This window comes from Mesitornis unicolor, unplaced genomic scaffold (genome assembly GCF_000695765.1).
Source record: "Mesitornis unicolor isolate BGI_N332 unplaced genomic scaffold, ASM69576v1 scaffold815, whole genome shotgun sequence".
NCBI classification, from domain to species: domain Eukaryota; kingdom Metazoa; phylum Chordata; class Aves; order Mesitornithiformes; family Mesitornithidae; genus Mesitornis; species Mesitornis unicolor.
In genome coordinates, this window is record NW_010184641.1 from 2,030 (window position 1) to 14,868 (window position 12,839).

At 44.3% G+C, this 12,839-nt stretch overlaps 1 protein-coding gene across 1 annotated transcript; it reads left to right on the top strand.

Moving 5' to 3' along the window:
* Positions 1-987: 987 nt before the first annotated feature.
* On the top strand, positions 988-7,781 carry HIF1AN (hypoxia inducible factor 1, alpha subunit inhibitor; the record flags this gene model as incomplete). The annotated part of the gene is made up of 7 exons (XM_010184517.1): positions 988-1,238; positions 2,472-2,620; positions 4,434-4,579; positions 5,068-5,174; positions 5,567-5,630; positions 5,881-5,991; positions 7,221-7,781. Coding segments are annotated over 7 exons (873 nt in total), but the record flags the coding sequence as incomplete, so codon positions are not given.
* Between the last annotated feature and the right edge of the window lie 5,058 nt (positions 7,782-12,839).

The following is a 12,839-nucleotide window of genomic DNA, read 5'->3' on the forward strand; positions in this document are numbered from 1 at the left end:
CGCAGGGTGCAGGGCTCCCCCAGATCCTGGTGCCGTCCCGTGTGTGCATCGCGGCTCTGTCCCTCTGGGCTGCCGCGCTGTGTGCCCCCCTCCCTGCGAGTGCTTGGTTGTTGCCGCTGTCCCATCCGTCTTAGTTGCGGTGGGCATTTCGGCACCACAATGTTGGGTGGAATTTATAGGAAACGTTTGTTTTACGTGCTTTGTTGTCTGGATGGAAATCGTGGAAACGTTGCGTAAAACCAGGGGCACACGTTCGTGATTTTCTAAGTGAGTGACCACAGATGTGAAGGTTGCCTTGCAGGGGCGGCTCTTGTATTGGATCTGGACAAGCTCAGTCTAGTTTTGGTAAGATTGCTAGTTGTCGTTTTTGAAAGAGAGCTTGCAAGAAAGGAAGTTGTGCATGCACAGCTTGGAAGCACAGCAGCTGTTGTTCTTGTTTAGTTGCTTATTGTTTATAGATGAGGGGATAGGTGATGCCCTTTGTCTTCCTTTAGTAGTGGTTCTTTTCTTTTGGTGCAGAAGAGATGGGTAATGTCAGTTTTCCAATGTCTGAAGGCTGAAAAGAGATGAGTGCTGTCTCTTTTTCTGCATTCAGAGCTATCTTTCTGCCAGCATTTACCCCTTCCTAGCTGAGCCTGGAAGTGACTGACAGGATCTACTGCCTCTGCTTCCTACGTGGCAGGACCAAGTAGGCCTAAAACTGCTCCCAGCTTGTGTTTGTCTAACCTCACGTGTTAGAGATTAGCTGAGTAGAGACTGGAATCTGTTCCGTTGCAACCAGGAGCTCGCTGCAGGAGGAGGCCACCACTTTCTTACAACTTCCTATTATGTTTTGCTTGTTGTTCTCTCCAGACTAAGATCTGATTACTCCAAATGTCTTTTCCAGTTCCCCATTTTCAAAGAGAGTTTGTGCGGTTGCAGTAATGAATGTGATCGTTCTCGAGTTCAAGAGGTCCTTGAATCAATAAACATCCTGTTTCTTTCCAGGAGCCGGTGGTGCTGACAGATACAAATCTGGTTTATCCTGCTCTGAAATGGGACCTGGACTATCTCCAGGAAAACATTGGCAGTGGGGACTTCTCAGTGTACAGTGCCAGCACACACAAGTTTTTGTACTATGATGAGAAGAAGATGGCGAATTTTAAGAACTTCAAACCCAAGTCAAGCAGGGAAGAGATGAAGTTTGCTGAGTTTGTGGACAGACTCAAAGAAATACAACAAAAAGGAAGTGCTGAGAGGTAAGTGATATGTGGAGCTTCCTCTGTTTCTGCAGGTCTGAGTAGGGAGTAAGTTTCTCTTCAGTGTTAATGATTAAAACCTCTCAAACTTTCATTTTTTTACAGCCCTGCTTTTCCTGCAGGGCTGCGAGTTGACAGCAGCCTTATTACTTGATTAAAAGTCATGTCATTGGTTAATCCAACTGTTCACATTGTCTGCGGAGAGTTATTTATTTCTTCTTTGTCTGAGGCAGGGTTTGGCTTGAGAAAGCCTTAAGGTTCACTTTCTTTTGGCAGACTGTGGTGCTGGTAGAGGAGCTTAGTTATCTGATGAAGAGGTACAGGCTGTGGCACTTAAGCCTTTTTACAAATACCAAGGCAGCTGGTGCTAACCATCTTTGAGAAAGATGAGAAAAGATTGCATATGTACTGTGTATTTGTTGATGGTGATGGCCTGTACCCCTAGTAGAGCTGTAAGTTACTGAAAGGAGCGTCACATTTATACAGAATATAACTGTTGGCAACTGTTCTTAAAGCCTTGGTTTCTTTTCTCAGTCACCAGTCCTCTAAAAGGACTTATGGGTGCTTCATTGTGTCGTAATTGGAAGCAACCCTGTATCGATGTCCACTTGTTGTCTTTGCCTCTCTCTTCTTTCTCAGCTTTGGGTGTGCTTTTTCCAAGAGAGAAGGCAAGCCTTGAGCTTAAAAATAGAGTTTTCTTCCAGCGTTGCAGCCTGTAGTAGTGCCATGGTTAATTCACATGTTTGATTCCTCTGATCCTTTATGTCTAAATGTAAGCATGGCTTTAAAGTCACTTGATACTGAAATGTGCTGGGTTTCCTGAGCTCTTTTTTTGCCATCACAACTTATCACAGATGAGTTATAGTGGTGGCATTTATCTAGGGGTTATTCATGAGTGTGTTTGATATTTGATAGTGGTCAGTGTGTCTACAGTTTCATTATTCTGCACTGTGAGGGGGTTGCTCTTGCTCTAAAATTCTATTTTTCCCTTGCGATTGTTCAAGCAGAACTGAGTTCTGTTCCCTTCTGTACCAGGAAATCTTTCAGTAAAGTTTGTGGACTTTTTGTAACTGCTTTTTTCCACAACTGTTTATGGTGTGTGGTGGTAGAACAGAATCTCTAGGAATTATGTCTCTTGGTTTTGAAATCTTTCTGCTGAGATGCAGAGGAACATCTTTATGTTCATGACAAAGCTTAATACTTGATTTCTGCTTGTCTCTGGGGAAAATACAGGCTATATCTGCAGCAAACATTGAATGACACAGTAGGAAGGAAGATTGTGGTGGATTTCCTTGGCTTCAACTGGAACTGGATTAACAAGCAGCAAGGGAAACGTGGCTGGGGCCAGCTGACTTCTAACTTGCTTCTTATAGGCATGGAAGGTAAGCAGTTTCCTCTGACTGGAGGAGAAGGGGAGAAGACTTGGTCAGCAGTTCTGTAGTTCAGTTCCAGAAGGTCTTTCAAATGGATTTTCCACCAGTTTCTAAGTGTACCTTCAGAGCAGGCAGTTTAAAGCTTTGAGTTGGAAGGGGTCTGTTGTCACAACTTAACTTGAGGTGTAGAGAGGAAACAACCAAAGGAGTAGCCTATATTTCCCCAGGGACATATTGTGAATGCCTGGATGCCTGCTGCTCATGGAAGGGCTCTCTGTGATGCTGGTAGAGTTGTGTTTTCAGTAATCGCTATTTATGTTCTGAGACCTGTTTATTGTTTGAACGCTTCAGATTCTGTAGATTTAAAATGCAAAAAGGTTTGCAAGTTGAACAAAGTTAGTCTTCTGGGCTTTTCTTAGCGTGTCCAATGTCTACTCAGGAGGAAATGTTGATTATTCTGTGAAGCATTTGTTCATATTTGGGCTGGTACACTGTAGGGAGGAATTCTTTTTCAATTACGAACTGAATTTCTTCTTGGAAGCTTAGAGGGTACTGGAGAGCCTGAAGATGGATAAATCCTAAAAATATCTGGATAGAGTGGCATTCCAAATGTATGTGGAGAGTGATTTATAGGCAGTTGCCTTAGAAGACAGAGGTACTACTACACTGTTGACAGGGAGAGCATTTGAGTATCGTCTGTATATCTATATGTCCATATCTATCTATCTATCTATATCTATATCTATATCTATATCTATATCTATATATCTCTATATATCTATCATCTATATATCTATATCTCTGGAACTGGGCAAGGAATGCACATAGTTCTGTGGGGTAGGATGGCCTGTAGTCAGTGTGTCCGTCACATCCACTTATAATTGTCTAATTATCATCACTTGGCAATTCATGGCTGTTCAGTTGTTCAGATATTTCTTCCCTTTTGCAATGTATTGTACTCAACTTGTAGTAGTTTGTCCTTGCCACTTGTTTTACTAGCTGAGAGAGGAGAACTTCACGTACAAAGCAGTGCACCAACGTCACTTGATTATTAAAGTCCTATTACCAGGACTTCAGCACAGGAACCAAGGAATTGTCCAGTGTGCACTAGAAAAAAGAGTGTCTTTACAGGGACATGTGATTGTATGATTTATTTAATGAAGTTATGGGGTTAGCTGTTACCTTGATTGTCTTTAGTGAAAATGCATATAAAGAGCAAGCTAAAAGAGTAATACCTGAATTGGCAAACAGCCTGAAAGATGTAGTTGTGAGGGGTACAAAATGCCCCACTGTATTTAAAGTTTTGATTAAATTCCAGATCTAGTGGCAACAGTCAAGCTTCAGAACTGTTAATCAGACCAAGGAGGTGCTATTAGGAGCCCCAGTGACAAAGATACTTCTTTATTTGTTTTCTTGCAAAACTACTCAGACTTTTTCCAAAATCAGCTTGTTGGACTCCTTTTCTCTAGACTAATAATTTTTGAAAGTCTACTTCACAACTTGTTATTTAAACAGTTTTATGAAATAGCTTCCTGTCAGCATTCACCATCTGCTGTTCGTGGAACCAAGCTGGAAATCCTAATACTGCAGAGCATGAATTGCTGAATATGGATTTAGAATGGAAATTAAACAGAGTAGCAACTGCTCAATGAAGGCTGACATGTAGTGATCAGCTTGTAATATTCCTGCGGTCATTTTCCTTGTGTAGTGTTCTGAATACGTGGGAGTGTATTTACTGTCTTTAGCAAGGAATAGAACTTGCTTCTGTCTTTCGTACCTGTATGTGGGAGTGTCTTGATTATCATCATTTCTCTCTGTGTAGGGAATGTGACACCAGCTCACTATGATGAGCAGCAGAACTTCTTCGCTCAAATTAAGGGTTACAAGAGGTGTATCCTGTTCCCTCCTGATCAGTTTGAATGCCTCTACCCTTATCCTGTGCACCATCCGTGCGACAGACAGAGCCAGGTGAGAGTAGCAGATCTCTGCTCCATGCTAAAAAGAGGACAGTTGTGAAGATGCATGGCAGAAGGAAGCTGTACTGGAATTAAAGCTGCACACCACTTGCTGAGCTTTTGCAAAACCTGTGTTCAGATCTGTTAACTCGTGAATGCAGTGAGAACAGATGGAAGAACTGATGGTGTTCCTGTTTGCGTTTGATCCTGACTTCCAAGTGCTAGGGCTATAAACATCTCCTTCCTGATAGCACAATGGCTGCAGTTGCTACATTCTCTCTTTTGTTTCATTAAACACTTGATCAAACACAGATTTGCTCAGAGACAAATTGCAGGACTCCTGTCTAAGCTGGTGGTACTTTGGGGGTACTGCAAGACCTTGCAAAGGAGTAAAGACATGAATAAGAATGTTAAAGCCATATAGGGAAGATCAGGATGATTTGATACTGAGAGCCAATTGCAGGAAGTTATTCTCAGTTTCATAACATTTTCTTTTGTTAGGTGGACTTTGACAATCCTGACTACGAGAAGTTTCCGAACTTCCGGAGTGTGGTTGGCTATGAGACGGTGGTGGGTCCGGGGGATGTGCTGTACATACCTATGTACTGGTAAGAAGCGTGGTGGGACTGCACAGTGACCAGCAACCAGAGGTTTAAACAGTCTTCTGCTTAAAGTGTTGAGTTGACTCTTAAGAGAATTTTGTTTTGACTTCTCCAGACAGTAGGATATTTTCTGTGATATCTTTGGCCAGTCTGCTTCTGCTTCCTGTCTGTTAGATTAGAGTGGTAGTTCTCCCTGACACTGTTATTGTGCGAGTACCCCACTAACGTCTGGGAGAAAAGGATCTGTACTTAAATAAGGAGAGCTTTAGGGTTTTGAGGTCTTAATGATGGAGGTATAGGGCAAGGCTTGTCTAGTGCTGTCTGAACTCAATCATCCAAGGTATTTCACTACAAGCTACAGCAATAGTTTATTTTCTTTTTGTGTGGTTTCCATGCAGGTGGCACCACATTGAGTCTCTCCTGAATGGGGGCATTACCATCACTGTGAACTTCTGGTACAAGGTGAGTACACACACCTTCCTGCGTGGCTTGGATAGCTCTAGAGGATTTTCTCAGAAGTGCATTGGCACGTGTTGTCAATGTAAGAACTTCGTTGCACCCAAATCCTTTACTTGAGAGCTGAAAGTTACTTCCTCCCTTTTGAATGGTGTGTGAATCACAGAATCGCCTGCATTGGGAACTTGGTGGCTGGGGAAGGTGAAATAGTCTGCCAATTCAGGAAGCACGCAATGAACTATTTTTAATATTTCAGGGTGCCCCAACCCCAAAGAGAATTGAATATCCATTAAAGGCTCATCAGAAAGTGGCAATTATGAGGAACATTGAGAAGATGCTGGGAGAAGCCTTAGGAAATCCACAAGAGGTACAAAAAAAGAACCATATAGTCACTGCTGTTGAAATCGTTATGCCTTAATGCAAAACTCGAGATGCCAACTATTTGGCTCTGCAGGTGTCACAGTGAGAGTAGGAGAAAGCAGGGTTGCTCTGTTGCTGTGAATGGTTCTTCCTGCTGTCTTCAGAAGGTCCTTTGGATACAAAAAGGCAAGCTCTTTAAATTACAATTCTGGAGAGGACCACTACAAACAATGGAGTAGTTGTTCTTGTATGTGGGGGAAGGTGTACTTTTGGCTTTAGGCACTGCCAGAAAAATGTTGCTCCCAAACTCTTCTTAGCCTTCTGTGTAACAGTGATACCCAGTATTTGAAAAAAAAACCAAACAACAAACAAACAGAAAACTCATCAAAAGAAATCTTTCACTTGTTGAAACCAAGTCTCTTAAATAAGAGAAATCTCTTCTGTTAAGTCATGCGCTTCCCCCTTCATGTACATCTCAGTCATGTCTGGATTCTTTGCAGTTTTAGTCACTGGTATTTAAAAAACAAAAAAACCCAACAGATCGAAGTACTAAGAGAGTGCTTTTGGAGATCTCCTGCTGCAAGTGGAAGTACTGGGGGTGAACAGAAATGTTTTCATGGTCTGTAATCCTTGCCACTTTGCAGGAACTCCTCCTTAGCGCACACATGTGAGATCAGGCCTCTCCCCTGGGATTATCTTACTGCCATAGCACGCTGAACTTCCCTCAGTGATCGGGCAGTGCTGAGAAATGGGAGCGGTCTTGACTGAAACCAAAACCTTAGCAAAATCAGCAGTCCTAGCCTTCCTTCCAAGTGACGCCATGGACCAGAGAAGATTCAATGACTAAGAATGTTCCTTCTCTTCCCTGCAAAAAGCTGATAACTGTTGGCTCCATTTAATAGCATTTACTGAGAAATCACAAATCTAGGGTGGGAAGTGAAAAAGTTTCAAACAAATATTTTGGATGCAATATTTTGGTGCCAACTAAAGTTGGGTGTTGGCAAAAAACCCTGCAATTTTGGTAGGGTATCTGAGGATGTGCTCAAGGGTGCCGCAGTATTTTATCTAGAAAATAGCTTCAAACTGATTCAGTGTACCTTAGGCTCAGTTTGTGCACTGAGATCTATACCCTGGGCTGCTCATCTCATAAGGTGGTATGATGCAGAGGGAGCAGGCTCTGCAGCAGCTGTTTCTGTGTAACTGCCCCAGTTAACACTCTGGTTTTGCTTTCAACAGGTGGGTCCCTTGTTGAATATGATGATTAAGGGACGGTATGACTAATGCCTGGCTGCCCGGGTGACTGATGTTGGAGCTGCTTTGTTCACAAGCAATGGAAGATACCGAGCGCTAGTATTGCACGCAGCACTTAACAGACTGATGGGTTTCCTGGCCCATCCCTGCCCCACTACAATAAAGGGGCTACTGGAACTGCAAAGCCGTTAGTACCCCATTCATCCTCCACTCTCATCTAACCGAACCTCCCAAGAAAGAGTCTGCACTTACTGGAAGCTGGATTCATGCTCACTAACTTGTTTTTTCTCCCTCTGCCCTGTTTGCCACAGCAAGGAGCATGGCTTCTGGCACTTGGATGTGTTGCTTCGGGATTTTCAGGCATTTGAAGAAGAGCTTGGAGGAGAATCAGGAGTGATCTTGTTTCCTCAGCCTCATGAGGTTTGGACCTCCTGGCTGGGTTTATGTGTTGGTGCCTGCAGTGGATGTAAGATGGGAAACGATAGGTTTCACAGGCCTCTGTTGTTAGAGGACCTGTCCATGCTCAACTCTGGCACCTTTTTGTATGATGGAAACGAACATGTGAGAAGGCCTGTGTGTGATGAGCAACTGGACAAATGATTCAATTTCTTCAACTTCAGACATCTATGCTTTGGACTCAGTACAGGGTAGAGATCAGAGTGAATTCATCTAGCACATGAGCACCAAATCCTATGCTCTCCGAATAACATTTGTGTTGTAGGAGTCTAGATAAACCCCCTTTCTGACAGCGTTCTCTAGGGAGTGAGGGCTTCTTACTTGCTCTTCTGAAGCTGCAGTGTGGTTAAAAGGGGATGTAGCATTATGAAGGGAGATGCATAAATGCCAGGGCACTCTCCAAGTCCTGAATGCTCAAGCCATGCTTTTGAATTAAATCCCCCAGGGGTGCTGAGCTGGACTGTCAAAATGCAATACCAGATAGGTACAGAGCTTTCCTTCTCCCCACCAGGGGTGCTGGCTCCTCAGACTAATAAGGGAAAGTGCCCTTTTTACTGAACCTGCAAGAACTCAAGTGTGTGTGGCTGCACACAGGTGCGCATGTTTGTGTGATATTGTGTGGCTCCTGTCCATCAGTTCAATCCGTGCCAGTGTGTGGTTCCCTTCCTTGTACAGTCATGTGAAAGAGGTCAGGGCTTTCTGTTTAAATGTGGTTAAGTTTATCTTGATCTGTTTTGTTTTCCGGGACTTGACGTGGCAGGCTGGGAAGTGACAAGACCAGGGCACAGGCACCAGACAAGCCTCTGTGTAAGAGTCCTCAGCAGTTACCCTGAAAAAATAATTTTGCTTTCCTCCTCCTCCTCTTTCATGCAAAAGCCTTAGGCTCATGTGGAGGCTGGCTTTTTATTCCCTGAGGTGTGCTGCACTGCTGTCCCTGGTCTGGGGGGTGGTGCAAAGGTCTTATATATTTGATGCGGTTGTAATGGGTCCCAAGAGCTAGAGGTGGGAGAAGCTGTGCCATAGCCCATATATCTCATCCCAGAGAATAGTGGGGAATTTGTTCTGTTGCGACTTCCCAGTGTTTTCCCTGTTGTTCTTCGGGGCTTGTTCTGACATAGGATTCTGACAGAAGGGTTGAGAACATGCTGCTCAAGGAGTGCTCCATCTTTGGCCTTGGGTCCCATCTTTTGCTGGGACAGCTCCTGTGTCACTTGCAGTGAGCTTGTCTTGCACAGAGGTGAAAGGCTTCTCAGACAGGAGCTCCCAGGGGCTAGTTTTCTGGCTGCTTTTCAGGTCAGAACAAATGAAGTGTAATTGGCAGCTGAAGGGTCCTTGTGTAAGAATTATGTCTGTGTCACTGACTAGTCTGCCTGCCATGTTACTTGTTGCAGACTCTCCAGAGCTGCGGTTAGATCCAGACGAAGGTCACTCAGCTGGATACTTATCAATGCTCAGCCTTTGGGCAGGTGGGGAAGAAGGCTAAACTGCTGACTGTGGCCAAAAGCAAGGCCTTCCTAAGAATCCTGGGGACATGCCCTTGGTTTAAAGATGCTCAAATGAAATCCCATCTCTGTGCTATTTATTCGGCACATGGTAGTCTTCAGTACTACTTGTCAGATACCATCAACTCTTGAAGCTCAGGGTGGGAGTTCATATCCCATGTGGAGAGAGAATGGTACTTAGAGAATTTTAGGATCCTTTTGTTTTTATTTCATTTGCCAAAGGTCTAACTTTTAAAGTGTCTGAACAGGTTTTGCTGCACTTGACTTTGTGAAAGCTCATTTACAATGCACTGATGGACTGACTTCCCCCCCCTCCCCCTTCCCTTTTCACCTTGTGCTTTCAATGCCCCTTGCATTGGGAAGCTGTGTGTGTTCTCTGCTAGGGGTGTGTGTGCAGGGGGTGGGGTGTGACAAACACATGGTACCTTCTGAAGTGTAGTTCTTAAATACAACCAGCGTTGAACAACGGAACTGTGTGGCTTTTATTTTGAGTGGCTGTATAGAAGAGCTGTATGAGGACGTGAGCGTATAAAGCTACCTTTCAGTGTTACTAATAATGGCTTGTGTTCTTCTCTGGTGAAAGCTGCTGGTCTCCAGAACTGCCTTCAAAACAGTAATACCAACTGCATTATCGTGTGTCTTCGCAACTTTCCCCATACTACTTCCTCAAGCCATGAGGAATAAGATGGTATCCTTGAACCCTGTTAACAACAATTATTGGTGAGGAGGGAACAAATTCCCCTCTCTGCTGACCTGGACAGTAGCATCGTGCTCTGGTCACTGATGGGATGACAAAGCAAACTACACTATCGGGTCTAATGAGTTCTATCAGTTGCTTATCCTTTGGGATATCTTGTCCTCCGTTTGGTCCTTTATCCGATTCATGCTTTGATTAAGGAGATTTTGGTGGGAGGCTTCCTCTCTGTACCTCTGCTGTATGTTAGCAGCCTTGGGTGATGGAGTCATAGAATCGTTATGATTGGAAAAGACCTTTAAGATCATCAAGTCCAACCATTATTTAACTCTACCATGCCCACTTCTAAATCATGTCCCTGAGCACCATATCTAGACTGCTTTTCATTACATCTAAGGATGGTGATTCCACCAGGTCCATGGGCAACCTGTTCCAGTCTTTGATAACACTTTCAATGTAGAAGTTTTTCCTAATGTGTAATCTAAACCTCCCCTGGAGTAACTTGATGGCATTTCCTTTTGTCCTATAGGTTGTAACTACCCACACCCACCTGTTTCCAACCTCCTTTCAGGCAGTTGTAGAGACAATAAGGTCTCCCCTTGGCCTCCTTTTCTTCAGACTCAACAACCCCAAGTCCCTCAGCCACTCCTCATGAGACTTACTCTCAAGACCCTTCACAGCTTTGAAGCCCTTCTTTGGACCTTCTCCAGCACCTCAATGTCTTTCTTATACTGTAGTGCCCAAAACTCAGCACGGTACTCAAGGTGTGGCCTCGCCAGTGCTGAGTACAGTGGGACAATCACTTCTCTAGTTCTGCTGGCCACCCTATTCCTGATGCAGGCCAGGATGCCATTGCCCTTCTTGGCCACCTGGGCACATTGCTGGCTCATGTTCAGATGGCTGTCAACCAGGACCCCCAGGTCCTTTTCTGCCTGGCAGCTTTATGGCTGCTCTTTCCCAAGCCTGTAGCGTTGCATGGGGTTGTGACCCAAGTGCAGGACTCAGCACTTGGCCTTGTTGAAGCTCATACAATTGACTTCTCTACCTAATAAAGACACACGTTATTTTATGGTAATATTAACTCTACAGCAATCTTGACATCTAATTATCAGTGTAATAAGTAAATCTGAACAAATTCCTGATGTGTAGTAAAATGGAGAAGAGCTGAATAGAGATGAGGGATGCTGGAGACAGAGGGCAGAGAGAGAGACAGCTGTCTGAGCCTGAGGTACCACAACTGCCATGCTCTCCTCACGCCCTTGGGGGACAGAGTGAATGTGGAGGGAGCAGGAAAGAGAAGTGGATAAAATCTTCTGTGACTGTGGGCATTTAGCCTTCCCTGCTGTGCCTGCTGAGATCATAATCTCTCAACACACACTTGCTTCTGCTCCGCGGAACTTGGTGGTCTCTTCTGTCTGACCTAATAGTCTTTCTGTTGTCCACATGCCTCTCACATAACGTGCACAGCTGGCACCACAAAGCTCAGAAATGTCTCAGGTTGTGCAGAGAAGCAGAGGAAACTAAGAGATGAGAACTGTCATTTGAAAACCAGATCAGACTCCCAAGATTTTTCACTGGTACTTTGAGTAATTTTTCTTTTTTGCTTTTATTACCTTGTGTCCTTGTCATGGCTTAACCTGTCAAACATCTAAACACATGTGGTTTGCTCACTCAACTCCCCCCCTACTCCCTGGTGGGATGGAGAAGAGAATCAGGAGAGTAAAAATAAAGAACTTGTCGGTTGAGAGAAAGACTATTTAATAACTGAAACAAACCAAACTTAAACAATAATAATGCCAGTGAATTGTACCAAGGCTAGAAACATTGATAATAAAGCAATCAAAGTTATATTCAGCTCACAAACAGCAGTCACTGGCCATGCACGAATGAAAATGTGACAAGGGAGGCGTGTGCCTCGGTAACCAAGATGGGCTTCCATCGTGAAGGAGAAGGGAAGGGATTGAAGGGGCTGAAGAAGAAGGAAGAAGGGTTGAACGAGTTGTTCCCTGCAAGCTCCCCAATTTATAGTGAGTGTGACGTTTATGGGATAGAATACATCTTCATTGGTCAGTTTGGATCATACCCAGAGCATCTGTCCTGGGTCACCTCTCCCGGAGAGTCCCAGGCTTTCGCTTTCCCTGCTTTCTCTTGAGTGGAGAGAAGAAAAAAACAACCAACAAAACCAAACCCAAAAGAAACTATAACCACAGGTGTAGGCAAAGCCTTGGAAAACATAAATATCTGCCGTTAAGAATGAAAACAATAACCACATCAGCTTCATAAGGAAAACAACTCCATCCTGGCCAAAGCTCCAATATTAGCTTGTGTTCATTTAAAGGGTACGCTGCTGAAACACTAAAAGGGACTTCTACAATGCAGTCCTAGCAAAACCAGAACAGTCCTATACTACCTTTCTCCTCTTTTGTTTCCTCCATTTCCCTGTTCCTTGAAAAGTGGGATTTTTGCAAGAAGTGACCTTTCTCTTCGTCCTTGTAGATCACGCCTGCCAGGTCTTTCCTGTGCAAAAAGCATTTTTTAGACTGATGCACCTTTGGTGATCAGGGGCAGGCTCAGCTCAGTGATAACCCAGGGAATTTGGAGTGGTAAGGCAGGTTCAAGGTGAAGCCAATGGGTCAGAATCGGGGCCAGGGTTGCAGAGGTATGAGACAGCTCCAGTGCAGGGGCTACCTAACACAGGTGGGAGTGAAGGGGGAGACCCTCAGCATCAAAGCAGCTCTTGAGGGAATGGGGGGCAGGCCTGAGCCAAGATTGTGGCTTCTTTTCTTTGCAACAGTTCTTAATGAGCAAGCCACCATTGAACACAGCCAATGAATGGCTCTTTAAAGTGGGGATGGTGCTCTTAGGGTCTGACAAATCACTTGGCAGGCCTTTGTTGATGCATGATCAACCCATGCTGCCGTCACAGCCCTGGAAGCAGAGCAGCAACTGCAA